The following is a 19,671-nucleotide window of genomic DNA, read 5'->3' as shown; positions in this document are numbered from 1 at the left end:
GACACAATTTTTCAGCTCAAAGTCTTGTCAGAGAATACATCATTTTTGTGTCAAATATAGTTTTGGTTTTTAACTCTCAAACTAGGGAAGAAGAGCCAAAAACTCAGCAGGCTTCAGAATCTTTTCAGAAGTAGGAAATTCAGAGTTAAAGCTCAGTTTTGCATTATTGAGTTCAGAACTGAGTCTGTATTCCATGCCCCAGACACACTCTAATCAACATCTTCCTCTTTCCACCCTTCTCTTCTGTTAAAAATATTGAGCATAACTTTCCTTCCTATAGAAATAATTAGGAAACACTGAGATGTTGCTAAGACAGAATTCTTTCTTTAACCAACCTTTCTGAAGATTTACTCTAGGTAACCACTGCTCTCCCACCAGCCTACATTCTTCTGATTGATTTCAGAGGCTCCCCCAATTCACAACAAACATTCTACAAAATTATAATTGATTATCAGTGATTTCAAACAAACAAACTAACAAAACAATTGGTAGACAGCTACTGCAAATAAAATCTGGCAGGGTGTGTTTTGAAGCTTATGTGTGGGTGTCGTGAGCAGAAGCTCAAGAATTTAGTTAGCAGCTTATTTACAGAAACTGCTTCCCAACACGTGGCAAGGCCTCCCATACCTCCAGAACCATCTGGCTGGCAGGGAAGGAGCTGGTTAGAAATGAGATACCCGTTTAATTTTCTCCAAGTTACTTGGTGATATCATCTCTTAGGAAACAGATGTGACACATCTATCACTTCACTTGAAGATCAGCATCTAAAACAGACTTCCCAGTGACCAGAAGCAAAATTAGCAATACCTTATGTGACCTCAGACAATGTCTCTGGGGCAGAAAAAGATTTCAAGCATGGTACTTACATGTTCCAGTTATCATCATCATATTATTATTATTACTATTTTTATAGCAAATAAAATCATTTTAGCCAGCTAGCTAAAACAGCTTCTTTCCTCTTCCCTGCAATGACACAGTGAAGACCTCCTGCCAGTCTGGGTGTCATTTGATAGCACAGAAGGATTAAACCCCTCTTCAGGGACAACAAAAAGGGTTCAGGAAAAGTGTCACCCCCCACCCAGCTACTTCCCACTTTGGAACTGTGCAGCATGTGTTACCTTGAAATAATCTGTGACCTGCAAATGAAGCAGCACAAACAAACACTTCACCTGCCTGCTCACCAGTCCTTCTGCCCCTCTGGCTTGCAGTGACACTACCAAAGGGTGGCATTTGGTGACCTGAACACTTCTTTCAATCATTCAGTAAACAAAAGGTTTGATCAATTATTATAAATCTTTCTTTTTGCAAAAAAACAAGAGGCAAATATTCATTAAATATGTACTCAAATGGATTACTTGTACATTCCTCCTCAATCTAAAGTGAAATACCTTTTGCAACATGCTGGCCATTTATGTGTCAATTCTTCATGTCCCCTTCAGTTACTTACCTAAAAAATAAAAGGAAAAATACATTAATTTTCATTTTGTCAAATCTATCATGAGCATATACCTTGCTCTCCACTGCTCCTCTCAATTTTCAGTAGTTATAATTCAGGTAAGGCTATTATGGTGATGGGGCTTGGTTATATTATTACATGGTTTCCACTTCTGCTTCAGCTAAGCATTCAGTAATTGAATTTAAGATATTTTTTTTTTTCTTATCATTGTTTTTTTTTTCCTCCTCAGTAAATAATTTCTAAAAAAAAGCTACTTGATGCCCTCAGTAATTGGATTTCTACATTCTGTGTACCTAGCCTGGGAAAAAAGAAAGTCATATTGCAGACACAGTAATGGAAAAATAAAACATTTAGCAAAATTACCCCAACATGATTCTTCAATACAGAAATTTATGCAGACATTTGTGCAACTTCTTAACAACTGCTGGCAAAAAATCTCCACCATTTCACAGACAAAGCACAGGACTGCAAACCAGGAGGCTCCAAGCTGACAGACTAATTCTAGGAACTCAGGTACAGCTTTCCCACCAATCTCCATAGGGTGCATCTTTAGACATTGAATTTCTGTTCAGTGCAGTCATTAGTCCCTCATGGCTTCAGAGATTAATCAATGCTGTGTTACAGGTGCCCACTGCCTGTCAGAGGAATTTGTTACCAGTTGCTAATGAGAAAGCAGAAAAGCAGCTTCTTGTTTATTCTCCTTCCTGCCCCCTCCTTTTCCACCCAGGCCATCAAAATTGCCTCAGAAACTGGTGCTCTTCTCATTCTAGAAAGCAATGGTTCTATTCTTGGCCATTTCTCTTCCAAACTTTAAATGCTAAACAATAACTGTATCAACTACCCAGAAATGGCCAAATTTTTAATTCTTAAATAACTAAGTCAAGGTTATCACCCAGGATTGGAATTGTAACTCATGTTTGTCCAAATGGTAAAATAAATAAATCCATTCTCCAGCTTCTGCTCTTCACAGTTTTGGTCACTTACAGGAACTGCTGTACTAGAGAAGTTTTAGAAATTACTGCAAATTAAAGCACAACTCCTGTGACAGAACAGAGAGCTTTGCAAAAGTACTTGGTGCCAGTGTGTAGCACCAAAGATACAACAGAGCAGCACACATCATTTGCTGAGCAGGCATCTCACCAGGCTCCTGCCTCCAAGTCAAAATGGTGAGCTGTAAATTCCTAAATTGGTTTGGCATGAGGGGGCTGGAATGTCTTTATTTTAGGTTTTTGTTTGCTTCCCTGCTTTTGTGTCTTTCGGGCTTTTTGCTTAAGGGAGAAGGACTACAGAAAGGTGTTTTCCAACAAAACCTTTCCAAACCAGCCCTGCAAAACAGGCAGCCATGAGCTCAGAACCTTCTAGAGGTCTCATCCTCTCCTTCTCACCCAGGAGTGCTTCTCCAGAGGTTAAACACCCAGATGGGAAAAGCCTCCAGTGCAGCCTGGATCCAGCTCCAACCTAGGTGGTGCCACTTGTTCTCCTCCATAACCCATCCAGGGGGATTGGGCAGCAACACCTGCAAATCCCAAATGAATCTCAGCTCCTATTTCTCTCATCCATACATCACCCATCACTCTTCTATGGCTGAACTGCATCAATTATCACTTCTTTCCTATCCTCAAACTGAGAATAATTTTAAACATTTACAATACATCTTATAAGAGGTATGATTGTCTTTTAGATGACCCTTAAACTACCAAACATACATCCTTACAAGCATTGACTATGAAAAGAAAACCACTTCATATTGATCCATACCACCACTTTTGCTACATGCTGTTTTTTCAGATGTTTTCTTCACAAGTACCCCAAGTTGAGAAGTTTGAGAAACATAGGTGAAACCCATAGCAATTAAAATATCCTTCATTTTAGATCAAAAATTCATCTGAATTCCTTTAAATCATAGCCACATGCTTCCCAGCATTACACTTGCCCAAGCCTTCTGAGAAATTTGAGATGGAAATTTCACTTTTTGGCATAATGTGCTCACACTGAACAGAGTGTACAGGCTCAACATGAATTCTGCCTGTACTCAGCTAACTTTATTTTAGACTGAATTTTAAATCACTGCCAAATTCAGACATCTACTGCACAAATTCTGCAGCTTCCACCTCCTGTCAGCCTACTCCGTGATGCCTCTGAATGAGCATTTTTTCTTTTCCTGGCAGAACTCAGATTATCATCCTTTTTCAAAGCAGAAAATTTTAGTCCTCTAGTCCATATGCATGCACATGTTTAGCCTTTTTCAAGAGAAATCTACCTGCCACCTACAATTCATATTCCTCCAGGGTATAAGCCCATTTCAGAACTTAGAACACTATTGTGCTTTAACTACAAGATGTACTTAGCTGGATTTAAAATGTACTACTATAGACTTTTGTCCTTAAAAAGACAGCTCCACGTATTACTGCCATCTGACTAAGAACTACCTGATGAAACGTGCCACTTTTTAGGTTTTGGTTCATTTTTTTCCCCCTTCCCCTTTTAAGAGGAAGCATAGTTCTCAAGGTTAGCAGAAAACAAACCAATCCTGTTTATCACAGGCACTCTCACAGCTGGTTTTCCTGCAGCTGTTTGTAGTGATCACCCACATACCCATCCCACTAGGGTGGTGGTGTTTTTTTGAAGTGACTTCTTCTGCAGTGCCTTCTTTGCAGTTTAAAAAGCTGTGAGAGCTCCACACAAAAAGTACATCTTACATTTCAAGTACTACAGCTAAAGCTTATTTCTGTGATAAACTCTCGCTGCCCTTTGCCATTTGGCAAGTGTTACACAGATTCAGTGGCCTGGGGCTTGTAGCAGAAGAGCTGAAATCAAGACAGGGATTCCTTGTGCATTAAGAGAAAGCATCAAGAATGCACATGCTGCAGCTGTCCTCTGCCCATTCTAGCTGCAGATTACAAGCATTCCACTCAAATGAGATGTGTGTTTCTCTTTTCCCATTGAAAAGATCTTCTGTGGCAAGCAGTGATGAGACAGACTCCAAATGAGGTGACTCACAGCCACCTAATGAAGCCCATCCCAGTTCTTTCATGCAGTGTCCTTCATTTTGCACCTTCACAACCCAAAGCACCCAAAGCCTGTGCTGCTTCAGTGCAGAGAACTTCATTTGGCATCTCAGCTGCTTCCTTCAGGGAACAGCAAGCCAAGGTCAAGCTGAAGGGACACTTGCTTGAGGGCAGGTGCTGCTCACTGCTTGGCTCTACAAATGTCACTGCTTCTAATTGACAGCAATAGCTGAAGAGTCTGATTTGTGAAAGTCACCCAGTTCTGGGCACTTCAGTACATGATTTAATGGGATACATTAAATCTCTGCTGCTTCAAGAAAGCAGTTAAGCACAAGCTTGACCAACAAGCATGTATTTGAGTACTGGGTCCAGTTCTGGAGCCCCCAGCACAAGAAGGACACAGAGCTCCTGGAACATGTCCAGAGCAGAGCCACTGAAATGCTCAGAGGGCTGAGCAGCTCCCTGGGAAGCCAGGCTGAGGGACTGGGGTTGTTCAGCCTGGAGAAGAGGAGGCTCCCAGGTGAGCTCAGAGCAACCTTCCAATATCTGAAGGGGCTACAAGAAAACTGGAGGGGGGTAGGGGGCTTTAAACAGAGGGGTGGAGGGAGAGGAAAAGGGGAAATAGTTTTAAGCTAGAAGAGGGGAAATTTAGGTCAGACATTAGGAAGAGATTCTTTAATTTGAGGGTGCTGTGTCCCTATCCCAGGTTGCCCAAGGAAGCTGTGGCTGCCCCATCCCTGGCAGTGTCCAAGTCCAGGTTGGATGGGGCTTGGAGCAACCTGGGCTGGTGGGAGGTGTCCCTGCCCATGCAGGGGGTTGGGACTGGATGAGCTTTAAGGTCCCTTCCAACCCAACCCATTCTGGGATTCTATGAACAAGGTTCTGAAAATCTGTTGCATGCATTACCCTGCAGAAGAACTACCTCAGTAATCCTGCCAGTGCCAAAGTATGCAGTGGATCTCCACAGATCTGCTTCAAGAACACTTAAAGAGTCTTGAAAAGTCTTTCTTTAGTCTTGGTTAGCACTCTGTATCTGAACCAGCCAAATTCAGATTTCTTACTTCTATTAAGCTATAGGCTCAAGGCTGGGGGGGCTATGTTGAAGATACTGCTCTGAATCAGGGAAACTTTTAAGCTTTAGGATGCCAGCACACCATACAAGAACCTTTCCTGATCACTAAGTTATTCTAGGCAGGTATCCCAGTTTCTTTTGTGGAGCTGCTTCACTCTGCATAGTTAAATATTTATTGGGTTGGGGAAAGAGGATGTGTAATATGTCATAAAGCAGTGAAAAAATTAGAGTAATTGATGAGCCATGAAAAACTACATCAACTGTGTCCTTAGGCATATGGAGTGAATCTAGCAGTGCTGGTAAAAGTTCTTAAAATAATTAACCTGCAAGTTAAGCTCCACAACTTGGCAGCACGTATACGGCTTTTCACACTCCCCCCCACCTCTCTCCTCGATACCTTCCCAGCCTATTAAAAACAACAAGAGTGTCAGAAATGCTACACAGTAAGCATGGCTTTTTCCTTCTCTGATATTATTTTAGAGAGAAATACAAGATGCACTGTAGAGAAAGAAGTAACGACATTAGGAGCAGTTGTCACGATGCTGCCTTCAGCCCTGAGGCTCTAAGCCACACCTCCCTTCAGCTGCAGGGAGGATAAAGATGCAACAGTTCTTATGAGTCAGGGAGGAAAGCAGAATAACAGCTTGGACACCGAGCTTCTGGAATTGGATTAGTGCTAATGGATGAAGCTGAGCCTTGTCTGCCTAACAATTACAAGTGATCCTCCAAAAACTCTGACTGCAATTAGATTAACCAGCAATTACAGACATAAATAGCTATGAGACTGGAATCATATTTTTCTTCTGCTGCAGAGGATTTGACACGAAAGTAGTTTAGTCCAAATCTGTATGCTGCCATCCACTCAGTGAAACACTGACAGATCTTCCTTCAGGTTCTGTGCCCACCAGATCAGATGGATGAAGCTGCCTCACCTCCAGAGCACTCATTCCAAGAGTCACCAGTGGCTGGGGAAGTTCTGCTGCCTCACACTGATCCCCTGGCAGCTGCTTCAGCTCACCCCATGGCCACCAAATAATTCTGTTCTTTGGTTTCTGTGCCATTCTCATCGTGCCAGGTTCTTGCCTCTGGTCAGAGCACATTATGCAAGAAACAGTTGCTGTGCCTTGGTTTGTTCTGAGTTTTAAATTTGAATGCAATTAAACATTCTTCCAACCTGGTTTTATCCTTTGCTGTTGTACCCATATTTTAAGAAATTCTGTTATTTGCTCCCTCTTTTTTCGCTAAGAATTATCTGTCTTCCCTTACTTTTTTCCCTGATACCTTCCCTTTTTTATCCTGATACCTGCAACTCACTGAGGAAGCAGCCTGAGAAAAGCTCTATTAAATCAGATTTCATATTCAGCCAGTCCTAAGCACGGTCACACTTAGCTCAACCACTGTCATCTCTCTGAATAAGGTAAAAACTCTTATCTTGGAAAACAAAGCTCTGCCTGGGTGCTTGAAAGAGAGGCAAAGACTGAACTGTTCTGCACAGGATTGTGGGGTTTTCTTTTCCAGATTCATAGATTTTTCACACAAAAAAATCTGTAAGAAGGTTTCTAAGTGATTTTGGAAATAGTCTCCAGCTACTGGATATCACACCTGGACTATCTGATTGAGAAACAATAAAATGCACAATAAAATGGGGGGAAAAAATTAAGAGAAAAATCATGACTGTGGAGAAAGACTTTTTTCCCCCAACTAGCAGGAGCAACCCTGGTATCCTGACTTCTGAAAGATTGTGCAGCTTTATAGTAACTCTAGCTTGAAATAGGGAAGGTGTGGTAAAGCCTTTAGACCAAGCTCCATCACAGCACTCTTGGTTCACAGAGTCAAAACTTGTGCTACTGCTTTAATGTTGGAATTTCTGGTAGCTGCACAGGCTGAGAGGAATGGAAAGAAGCAAGAAGGAAACTGCAGGCTGATACTTGTGACAGTGGCACCAACAAATACATGTCAGGAAGTTGCAAGATTCCTGTCAAATCATTAGGATCACATCAAACAAAACTTGGAGCAAGTACAGGAATAGTGAACTGGCTCAGTCTGACTTTAACTCCAGTGAGATCACAGAATGTCAGGGGTTGGAAGATCTGAAGATCAAGTCCAACCCCCCTGGCAGAGCAGGACCAAAACTGGGGCAGGTCACTTGCTCCAAAGAGCCATTGCACAGTGCAAGCTGCAAGCCAAAGCAACAGCCTTCCAGAAAACAGTGATCTGAATGTCTGTATAGCATGAAAACAGTGATCTGAATGTCTGTACAGCATTCTGATACTGAAATTATCAGAATTTACAGGTACTTACAGGTACCAGATACATAGGACTGGGAGGGTGCATCAGCTGTCAGAACATTTGCCTTCCCATTTCCAAACAACAACATAGACAGTGAGATTTAATTTAAGTGTTGCATAGTTCTTCACCTGCTGAGAGGGTTTAAAATCCACACCTGGTTACCCTTTCTAATATAAAAGTGAAATATTAAGCCCTACAGAACAGTAAACATGGAAAACAGCTCTTAATTTGTATCCTTAAGACCATTATGCCCTGCCTAAAGTGTTAAAAGCAATGCATTAAAATAAATTTACCTATTTTTACCTACTTAAGCACTTTCAAACCAACTGCCTCAGCATCCTTCTCTTCCAGAGATCTAGAGGCAGCCTCTTTTTTTCTGCAGCAAACTGTTTCAGCACCCTGGCAGGGCACGGAGTCACCAGGGTCACCGAGGAGGAGAACAAATGCTCCCTTTGTGCAGGTTCCTTGGAAAGCAGGGAGGGCTCAGCTCACAGATACAATACTGCCAGGGACAGCCTGAGTTATGCAATCTGCCTGGTATTCAAAGCACCATAGCATGAACTCCTTCACTTGGACAAAGCTCTTTAAAAAAAAAAAAAAAAAAAAATAATAATCCTCAAAAAAATGTTCTTGTGTCTAACTGGAGCTTTAACTTCACAGAGCCCAGTTCTGCAAGCTCCTTGAAGCCATGGATGCTATTTGTAAGAAAAGCAACTGTGTCAAAATAGTAATTTACTCTCTTCCTCCTAAGCCAAAATATCACCTAACTTTTTAATAGCTTTTGAATAGTTTAAATTCACTGTGTACTTACAGCTGTTTACCTTAGAGCATGACATTAAGGTTTGTATCAACAGCAAATTAATGGTCTTGCAAATTCTGATTACATTTTCAGCATGGGGTGGCAACCCACTGTACTTTTATAAACATATCATTATAACTTTATAGTGTACTATATTAAAAAGTATATTTTATATTTGGGTTCATTTACTGTGATTACATCCATCATCTTAACAGCACTCAAGTTCAGAAATCTAATATCTGGATCCAAGCTATCTACTGAAGAAGATCTATGCAGTAATAGCAAAGTCATCTCTGATCCTTTAGGGAATGGGAGACAGAATATTTCTGTTCCTCCAACATAAAAAAAGAGCAAGCAAGGGAAAAGAATTTATGACATCTTTCTCTCTAGAGTAGCTCTCTGAATTCTTCTATCCCATCTTTTTGCACTTGATATATGAAAAACCCATATGAAATTTCTGCTCCTCACACAGTTAAATTCCACATTAGAGGAAAAAACAGAGCCAGGAATAGTTAAAACAAAAAAGAAAAGTTGGTTTTATGTTAACACTTCCCTACTACACCAGAAGCCTAATTCTGACAAAGACAACCACTGCATTCATCACCATAATAAAAATTTGCTGAGATCAGGAGCTGAGATCAAGAAAGGCACATGCCAAAAATGCCCTGCAAGGAGATTCTGGTTCTACACACAACAGGATGAAACCCATCCAAGCCCAGACTGACACTAAAAGAGACACATGCCCACCCCCAATGCAAAATGTGCTTCACTTACAGGCAGAACTGAGTTATTATAGGGGGAAAAAAAAAAAAAGAAAAGAAAAAGAAAAAAAACATTAAAAGAATCAGGAGTGGAAGCACCAAAGAAGAAAGGGAGAAGTGAAAGCTCTGCTATGGTATTAGCAGTATGACAATTCCAGCACGGACAAGGTGTCTGGGCAGTGGTTAGGATGTATTTCAGTTTTGACCAGAGACTCAGCATTATAACCACTTCAATGTTTTCTACACCTTTTGGGCTTCCATGGGACACAACACTGCTTAGAAAGGTGACTGTGAAACTGGCAGCCACTACTCAGACCACTGAGATCTTTTTTCCTTTGAAATACTGAAACCCCAATCTTGACATTTTCTCAAGATCTTATTCCTTGCTACATCCAAGCTAACAACTCCTGGAACACGAGGCCAAGCAAGGATCTTCCCTAAAGCAACCCCCTGACAGAAGATGGGGCAGTACCACTGTGAGCAGTGAAAAACTGCATCTGCCTTCCTCTCTTGCTGAAGTCCTGAGTCAAGGCATTGACTTTCATCCCTGGCAGAGCAGGAGCAGCTCCAGCACCTGAACAGCCACATCAGAAAACAAATCCTACACACAGAGGATTCTCTGGAAGTCTTTCTGTGGTCACAGCACCAGGGAGAGCAATGTTATTTATTCCCTGCCTACAACAGAGTGCAGGATTTGAGCAGACCTATTGAACAAGGGAGAGATGAGGAACAGAGGGAACAATCCATCAGACTGACACTCCCCAGCTCTCTGGGTAGGGGCAGAGGCTACAGATAGCTCATTAATGGTCAGTAATTAGGTAATTGTCCACCACAAATATACACTGCTGCTTCCACTGAGAAATGAACGCTGAGAACATTTGAAAGAAAAAGAACAGTTGGAATGACTGCTAATTCAATTCCAAATTGCTGAGAAACAAGTTTATAGCATTAGTGGGGTTTGACACATTTCCTGAGACACCTGACCAGCTCTCTTGCTACATGACCCAAGAAGATTTTCTTTCTGGCTGTCTCAGGTGTCCTCTGGTGACCGTGCTCACTGTGTCACAAGGGACTCCAGAGCTCCAGGGTGACAGTGTGGCTTATGGTGACATTCACAGGGTGCCAAGCAGCTTTAGACTCCAGTTTAGGGAACTAAGCTGTAGGACTCACAGTTTGGGCCTCTCCTGGCAAGATTAAACTATCTCAGCAGTCATTTCTGTTTGGCTTCCATCCTATTTGTTATGCTATGTGCTCAAGAGGCTTTAGCTAGCAGTCTTTTATTTAATTAAGATGCTGAGCTCTTTTTTATTTTAGCGGATGCAGAATATAAATGCAGCTTTGGAAAAAAAAAAAATCATCTTCCTCACTGAATCTTGCTGGACTTGCAAGCTACTGCCTGCTCTGTGATGAGAGATTATTGGAGAGCAGGAGAGGGATGCCATGGTATGAAGTGATGAGGGCAATGGCAGAAACCACTCTTCCATTTCAGTTATGTAATTTTCCCCAAAACTGGTTGCTCTAGCAATTCCTGAACAGCTGTAATACAAAATAAAGTGAATGGAAGGTCACCAAAGCTCTCTAGCTGAGGAAGAAGGAATGCCAGTCATTAAGATATGCCCTTACTATATAAAGGACCAAATAGGACTTTCAGTGCTCTTTAGCTGACAGGCACAAGTATTTCACTCCTCCCACTGGTTACTCAGCCATTAGCACGTTATAAAAATACAGGCAGGAGGATGGCTGCACACAACCCAGTGGGAGGATTAAGCCACTTCTGACCTTCAGGTCAATGTTTCCTTGTCCAGTATGAAAAGCATGGAATAGGAAAGCTTCCTTCCAGTCTGGGAAGAGTAAGGGACAAGTGCCATAGAGCAGAAACAGGTATGACAATCAGGATTGGGTTTAGTCATCAGTCATTTTTATTTCAATATCGAATGGGTTTTATTGTGTAACTTAGAAAAAACAAGGGGTCCCCAAAGGACACTCATAACTCTTATTTCCTTCAATTATGAAGAAGGGGAAGAAAAAGGGGGTGAGGGGGCTAAGAAATTCAGATCAAACCTTTTCTTCATACTCCTAGAGCATAAAAAATGATGAAATGAGTTTTGGAAAAAAAACTCAAAACCATATCAGATCAAAAGTGGCCCAATCTGCCTGAGCAAAGGCCACATGTTTGCCTCTTCCATTTGGCCTTCTAGAAACAGGAGCTCCCTACCTCCCAGCTTGCCTGCTGGCTGTCAGATTTGCAGGTGCAGGAAGAAGCTTCTGTCTGAAAGCCCTGCCAGTGCCACGAGGTCTCCCCAGGCTTTCAGCAACACTTAGGATATTAGCTTGAGCATTATGGCTGTGGATCAGAACTGGCTGGTGGCCAGCCCAGCCTGGAAAATGGAGTGAGCAGGCAGGTCTGCCTGGAAATGGCACAGCAATTTATACAGCTCAGCTCTGGGGCTGCATTTGGAAGGGCAAATTCTGAGTGATGGTCATAATTCCAGGGTGGTGCTGCTTCCCTTCCCTGCCTTCCAGAGATGAAATACCTGAAGGTGGAATCCAGTTGAAAACATGCACAGAGAAGTATTTTCTGTTTAACTTGGTTTTAAAACTACCTTTGGAAGTTGATCTATTTGGACTTTTGCCTGTATTGAATTTAAAAAAAAAGAGTGAATTCAGAACCTCTGAGAACAGCCCAAATTAATCTAATCTAACTTGGAATTGAGCATAAATTTGGCTGGCCTATAATATTCCAGATTAAAGAGCTCAAAACAAGTTCTGATTTCCAAAGCTATTCTTATGCAAGTCCATTTATGAAAAACAAAACCAAAATATTTGCTCCTTTTTTCATCTATTCAGAAACAAGGAATAGAGCAGAGAACACAAAGATACAGAGAAAAGTAACTCAGAAATATCCTGATCTGTCCCATGTCCTGTAATAAAGCATAAAAAGTTTTTTGGTTTTTTTTTCCTTCAGCTGGAAAAGCAGAAAACCTGGAAAGATTTGTTCTAAAGTTCTGGAACAGTAAGAAATACTCTCAGAGATGATTTGACAATGGTACCACTAACTACCACAGCAGAACTTCACAAGTGTGTGAGAATGTGACTAAGTACTCCTTACACTGGAGAAATCAACATTTTCCACTAGCCAGAAAAATCTTTCTGCTTAGATAAGTTGATTATGTTTAAAAGGTGTGCATGTTTGCACACAAAACTCAATAATCAGGGCAAACAAACAGCCAGGCATCACTTGTCAACCCCATTTCATTCTCATATCTTAATTTCTGAAGCAGAGCCACCACTCTGCTGCCAAACAAATTTCTCCAGTGCCCCTCAAAACTGCTCTTGTAAACATTTTTAATTTCTTTTTTTTTTAATGTTGTCAAAGGCTGTATTTATAAGCAAAACAAATTAGGAATTCAAAACCTCCTATCTTGAAAATGATACAGTATGATATAATTTTGCCATTTCAAGGCTTTCAAGAGCAGAAGACAGCATTTTTCCACATGCAGAATTGCTGACAGATGTTCTCCCCTCTGTCGTTAAACAAGTCTTGATAAAAATACACTCAAGTCTTAATAGAACTGGATGTACCCTAAGTAGGTTTTCTGTTTGATCTGCTGTGTGCCTCATAGGCTTTTTTGTCTGCTTGTTCTAGCACAATGCACGTTTGGTACCACAACAGTGACAGCTGACAACTGTTTTTTCCCTGTTTGCAGAAGCTTTGCCATTCAACTTGAACCAAAAGCATTTGTCATGTTGCATGGCAGTGAAGTAGATTTAATCAGATGAGGCCACAAGAGTTGTCAGTGCCAGGCTGAAAGAATTTGGTAGAACAAAAGCTGGATTTATCTCTCTGGGTGTCCAGGCAGGGAGCAGCAGTGCATCTTTGTGAGGGCACAAGAAGGAATTTCAAGAGGAGAAGAAAATGAAGGCAAGGGAATGTTTTCATTAGAGTTAAAGCAGAAAAAAGAACTGTTCTTAAGTGACCAGCAGGATGCTCTTGACAGCTGCCAGCAGCATTGTCACAATTTTGACATCATAAAGTGAATCTCCATGTTCCTCTTTCAAATATATAAACATATATATATTTACATAATACATATATGTTTTTATATATATAAATATATATATGTTTATATAAAATAAGGAGGGATACCATCAGTGCTCTGCTGCTACATATTTACATATTTATATTTCCAGAATCATCAGCATCACCTAATATCTGGTTACATTCAGCAAAAAAGCTAAAAAACAAAACAAAACAAAAACCAACATTATCAGCAGAATGGATTATTCTCTGGCAGAAGCTGCAGAGCCCATCCTCCAAAATATTGTATTAGGAATTCAAATTCTTTAGAAGTCCTAACAAAACATGTTGTGCCTCTTCCAGCTAATATGCCAGAGACCACATAAAAAACCCAAAACAAACAAAACCAACACCACTGAGGAAAAGAAGCTTTCATTTCACATAGCCACCAAGATAAGGTTGCTTACTCTATGAGTCTTTCTGGATGAGTCATTCCAGATGATTTAGACTGTTAAGATCAGAAGAAAAATAATAAACCCATCTACACAAAGAGCAAATCGGAGATTTGCAGCATTTCAAACCTCAAATAGCAAGTGGGGGAAAAAATGCAAACAAAAAACCCCCCACACTTTTACAACTCTTATAAAGGAGGTTCTTAAAGAGAAGGGGATGGGTCTAATCAATGAAATTAGAACTGATGGGACAGAGGTAATGGGCTCAAGTTGTGTCAGGAGAGGTTTAGAGTGGATGTTGGGAAGAATTTCTCCAATGAAAGGGTTCTCAGGCATTGGAACAGGATGCCCAGGGAGGTGGTGGAGTCACCATCCCTGGAGGGATTTAGGAGTTGTACAGACATAGTACTTACTGATACGGCTGAGTTAAGGCCTCCTTAGTGTTAATTGTTGGACTTGATGATCTTGAAGGTCTTTTCCAACCAAGGTATTACTATGACTCTGTGAAAACCACACCCCAAATGAGGAGTTTGGCTGATTTACATCAACCTGAATAGTTTCATGGTGAGGTCCTACCTCCTTAAGAGAACGCTGGTACACGAGGACAGAGCCCTAAGATGGCTTGGAAAGTCAAATTGTGGTTCTGACCTGCAACAAACTGGGATGGGAGGAAGGACTAGAAACACCATTTCTCTTAAAATCAGACCATGAGACAACACAAAAAACATAGCACCCAAATTAGAAAATAATCTATGTGAAGATTATCTCATCTTCTTAGGCAAAAATTCAGACTTTCCCATCCTGAGAAAGAACAGGAAACCAAAGGTTTTTAGTGACCCTGACAACATTGCCTTGATGCACTGATACTCTCTTGCATCATTTTAAAGTAACAGTCTGAGGTTTAATTAACTGCCTGCCAAAGGTCAGAGAAAGAGGCGCCTGGGTTCTGTTCAGAGTGTGCTGGTGTAGCTGGTTCTTTGGCACAAGGCAGCCCAGTTTTTGGCATTACTGCATTGAAAGCTGCCTACAGGACATCAGTGAATTGGAGTCCAGCCCTGCATGAAGTGTTTCAACATTCACTCCCAACTGTGCTAAAGGAATTTCCCATTTGCTTTTTTTTCGCTAATTAGAGAGCCACTGGAAGCAAGCATGGCCTCCTGAAAGGTGCAGCATGGCCTCAGCTTCTGCTCAGCCAGGGAGAGTGTGGGATATTTTGGTCTATACAGAACACAACCCTTAGCTCTGAGAACCAGGTTGTAAGTAGGGACAGTATTTATTCAAGTTAGGTAATCTTTACCACCTTTTCCTAACCTGACAACCTGCAGGCACCAACATCCACCCGGGCTTAACCTCAGCCTCCTCAGCCCAGGAGATCCAACAGGTATGGGAGCTGATGAACATGCAGTTGGTTAGAGACTTAACTCACTTCTGTAGATATCAGCACTGCCTGGCATGGCACATCCTATGGACACATCTCCTAGGACACAAAGGCAGAACACAAGATCCCAAGTAGCTCCTCCAAAGTGATTTGCAGAAAGCAAGCGTTTAAAACTCTGTTGAAGCCTGGACACAGCAGTTAAGGATTTGGCATTTCATAGAATCCTAGAATTGGCTGGGTTGGAAGGGACCTCAGAGCTCATCAAGTCCAACCCTTGATCCACTCCCGCTGCAGTTCCCAGCCCATGGCACTGAGTGCCACATCCAGGCTCTTTGGAAATATCTCCAGGGATGGAGAATCCACCCCTTCCCTGGGCAGCCCATTCCAATGTCTGATCACCCTCTCCAGAAAGAAATTCTTTCTCATGTCCAACCTAAACCTCCCCTGGCACAACTTGAGACCTCTTGTGCCCTCTTGTCTTGCTGAGAGTTGCCTGGGAAAAGAGCCCAACCCCCCCCTGGCTCCAACCTCCTTTCAGGGAGTTGGAGAGAGTGATGAGGTCTCCCCTGAGCCTCCTCTTCTCCAGCCTCAACACCCCCAGCTCCCTCAGCCCTTCCTCACAGGACTTGTGCTGGATCCCTTCCCAGCCTCCTTGCTCTTCTCTGGACCTGCTCCAGCACCTCAATCTCCTTCCTGAGCTGAGGGGCCCAGAACTGGACACAGGACTCAAGCTGTGGCCTCCCCAGGGCTGAGCACAGGGACAAAATACCTTTTGGCTTCTGACCCCAGACCCACCAAGATAGTGCTCAGGTTTATAATGCAACAGGCTCAGCAACTTTTAGAGGTTTATTTGTTATTTCAAACAGGAGAAATCATATTTTAGAGGTATCAGAACCACTTCAGAAATGCCTTGCAATTTAATTGATCCTGAACCATCAGGAAGCCACCTACAACCTGATATTTTAAAATTAACTTAGGAGTGTGGAAAGCAGATGCCTGCATTGTTGTGTGATGCCATAACCATGGTTATGCTTTATTTGCATCCAAGGAAAACACTTGCAGTGCTTCTGGCTGTCCTGTCCTCAGGTCCCTCTGCTCTCAGCAGCACAGCACTGAAGTCAGATCAGTAGCACAGACCTGAGGGACTGAGCCTCCTGCCACTAAGGATCCTGGCAGTGAAGGATCTTTCCTGACCTGCTGAAGCAAGTGAAACCTTTCACCACTCCATCCAGCAAGCATTCCCTGCTCAATAGACTGTTTAGGCTGTGCTGGTTTAATCAAGTAGCATTCTAATTAGCAGAGTACACAAACAATTGGATTTATTTAGGGTACTCAGCAAATTATGTTAATCATAACACAATTTATTTCAATGTCTTCAGACTGAAAAAGAATCTAATTTCTCATTTTATCGAGTTTTTACACTTGCAGTCAAAACTTAATGCTCAAAAATTACACTATAAGAAAGACTTAAAACATAGTTTTTGTTGTTTTGCATTGATGTTCTGTAAGTAATCTAATTTAATTAAGTTAATCTAAGTAACTAAGTGAGAAATATATTCTATCTACATTTTGAAGTACAGAAAACTATTATCTGATCAGTAACATTAGCAGTGTTTCCAGAACAAATACAGAATATTAAACCACACCATTGAACCTGACATTAGTTTTCATGGCTTGGTTTGCTGAACTGGGGTCTGAACAGCAGACTTTAACTTCTGCTGCAGTATAAACCAACACTCCTTTGTGAGCCTTTATTTCTTTTTCACCTTGATAAAAATGTATAAAGTTCTTACATTATTAATGAATTTCTATGCTTCTGAAAGTAAGAACTTTTAATTTTTTTTTTCTGCAAGACAATACTGGTGAAAAACTAAAGCTGAAAGGTGAATTCCTTCCAGACATTTGATATCATTAGTAAATCAGTATTAATACTAAAATATGCAGTAGGGTCACCTTTAAACACCTTATAAGCCAACAGATGAATTGAAACATGGGATGGGAGAAGCCATGAGAGCAGGAATAATGTCAGTAAGGTAATATTAGAAGTCAGACACTGAACCCCAAATGCTCCTAAAATAAATTTTAAATTCAGAAATTTGTGTTCTACAATGTTACACCAGAACAAAAATTTGTCTCAGCAGCAGTCAGGATGGAAGCTCTTTCTACATCATAATTTCACCTCAAAATTCTCCCTGATGATAGGAACTCTACCAGTTTGTCTAATAAGAGAGATGCTGCCTCTCCCCCTCTAAACACTGATTGCTCCAAAGAAATAAAATATTAAGGATGAGTTTTCTCAAAGCTACTTAAGTGAACATGGAGCCCACATAGCTCCCATTTAAATTAATACAAATTGCATGTCTGAAACTCTTAAGCAGTTTTGAGTACTTCATAATTCTATAAAAGATTTTTCCCAGTTTAAGCGTAGTAAGCCTGGAATAACAAATTTATAACACATTATCTCTGCTGTGGAATGGAAAGACTTCTCAAAACAGGAGTGAGCATTTTTTAGGATGCTACAATTGGGCTTTTTTTTATATCCACATTAAAAAAACAAAACCAAAACAAGCCTCCCCTTATAGTATGCTTGTTTTTGCAACAAAGCTCTAAAAACATATGAGCACAATAACGCTTAAATACAACTACCTCATTTCTGCCTAAGCTGTAACACTTGGCTACTTGCTTTTCCCTTCTACTTAGCAGCTTTAGTCTGCAAACCAGAAGGGGTCCAGCACCCAAGAAGCAAAGGAAAGGCAAATTCCTGCCTGTTTGGTCTAATCAGTTCAGATAGCAACTTATTTAAAAAGAGAAGAGAGGGCTGAAAAAATAAATAAGATCTTTTAAAGCTGTTAGAGGTGCAGAGTAGCATCAGCCTTGTCATTCAGACAGGAAACTGAGTCCATAAACAGCTAAGAGTAAGGTAAGGCAGGTGCAAGTTCTTTTTGTGATGTGCAGTCAGTGTAGTTGGTTTGCATACAAACAGCACTGTGGCTTGAAAAAAATGCACCTGCTCAAATACTTAATTTAAAACAATCCTTCATATTGCCAGAAGTGGTTCTAACTATTTCTGGTTTTTAGTAGACAATTATGTGGAAAGCCAGAAAGCAGGTACTTTTTTTAACAAAAGCTAAACCAGAGAAAAAAATGTAAGTCCAACACATTTTTTAATTGAAAAATATTCTTCTGTCCACATTTCAGAAGCATTAAGGTTATAATTTAAAGAGTGATTACTTTCCCATGGAAAAAATTAAAGTTATTTTATTTTACAAGGCCTAAACATATAACATGTTAATATAATTATCACTGCACAGCACTTATAGCTGTGCTGTACATCCTAAGAGCTAACTAGAAGGTATAAAACAGCCTGAAAAAAGCCAGTTACAGTTGCAACAGCAGCCTAGCACATTTATGAACTAAGCTACTAATGTTCAACACACCTTGAAAATATTGCTTCTTCTCACAAAACTTCATGAGTCGGTGTACTAACATTATCAGTCTTTTAAAAACAGGAGAGGCTCATTAAGATTTCTTCCTTAAGAATTTAAGTTCCATTCTTGGTATTCCAGCAGTTTGTGGATCATGGTTTAAAGCAGAATGTATCAAATGGTTTAATGCAGAATGCATTCTTAAAGCCAGTCTAATTGAGCAGTTTGATGAAGAAAGCACAACCACCGTGACTGGCTTGGAAACTGTAATGTAAAACAAACTTCACCTCACCCAGGACTTTCTCTAGGAGCACTTTGTTGAGAAGTGGCAAAAGCTTTGAATCAGGTTCTAGAGATTCCAGACTTCAGTGGTTCTTATTTCCCTGCTTCAGTGAGAAATAGCACATGTAAGGAGAGGAGCTAAAATATTTTAACTAACATAGCACACAGATGGCTTGTGGTTTTTTTGGCTCTCAAGAAAGGTTAAAGATTCTCAGACACTTAAGGTTAGTCTCACATCTTGTAGTCATAAAATGGTTCAAAAAGCAGATAACAAGCACCCGAGTACAGGGAGAGGTGGGCAAACAGCACAGATTTTTTCAGAAAATGTGCAGTACAAGTTTAAAAAAAAAAAAAAAAAAAGGCAGTTTGAATATGCTGTGCTAGAATACGCCCTCATACCTTTTAGAATTAATGTGGACATGAATACCAGGATATAGAAAACCACTAGACTATGCTGTGAAATCCTAAGAAATTACAGTTATTTGGCAGTAGTTCAATCAGCAAAGCAAATTCTTTTTATCACACATCATGTCCAACACCAGGTGGTAGCGTTTTGCTTTCTCCCTTTTAAACTAATAGCAACTAAAGGAAAAGAAAACAAACAACACAATTCCACACTCACCTGTGACTTGGCACTGGGAGCATTAGACACTGACTACATGAACGACCACATTCAGACAGCAATTTCATCTGCATACTTTCAGGTTTTCCAGAAGTAATTTTCATTCACA

General features: G+C 40.8%; 1 protein-coding gene across 2 annotated transcripts in view; it reads right to left on the bottom strand.

Annotated features, from left to right (window-relative positions):
• The window catches only part of ANK2 (ankyrin 2), a 301,049-nt gene that overhangs the window by 247,395 nt on the left and 33,983 nt on the right, over nucleotides 1-19,671 (bottom strand). Inside the window, exon 2 of one of the 2 annotated variants that reach the window (XM_071744078.1) lies at nucleotides 1,389-1,447. The exons of the other annotated variant lie outside the window; for it this stretch is intronic. Within the exon in view, the coding sequence (XP_071600179.1) occupies nucleotides 1,389-1,409 (21 nt within the window). The 5' untranslated portion in view covers nucleotides 1,410-1,447. The remainder of the gene's footprint in view (nucleotides 1-1,388; nucleotides 1,448-19,671) is intronic. 2 annotated transcript variants of the gene reach the window in all.

This window comes from Heliangelus exortis, chromosome 4 (assembly GCF_036169615.1).
Source record: "Heliangelus exortis chromosome 4, bHelExo1.hap1, whole genome shotgun sequence".
Taxonomy (NCBI): Eukaryota; Metazoa; Chordata; class Aves; order Apodiformes; family Trochilidae; genus Heliangelus; species Heliangelus exortis.
The sequence above is the reverse complement of the archived record's forward strand: the minus strand, read 5'-3'. Positions and strand labels throughout refer to the sequence as shown.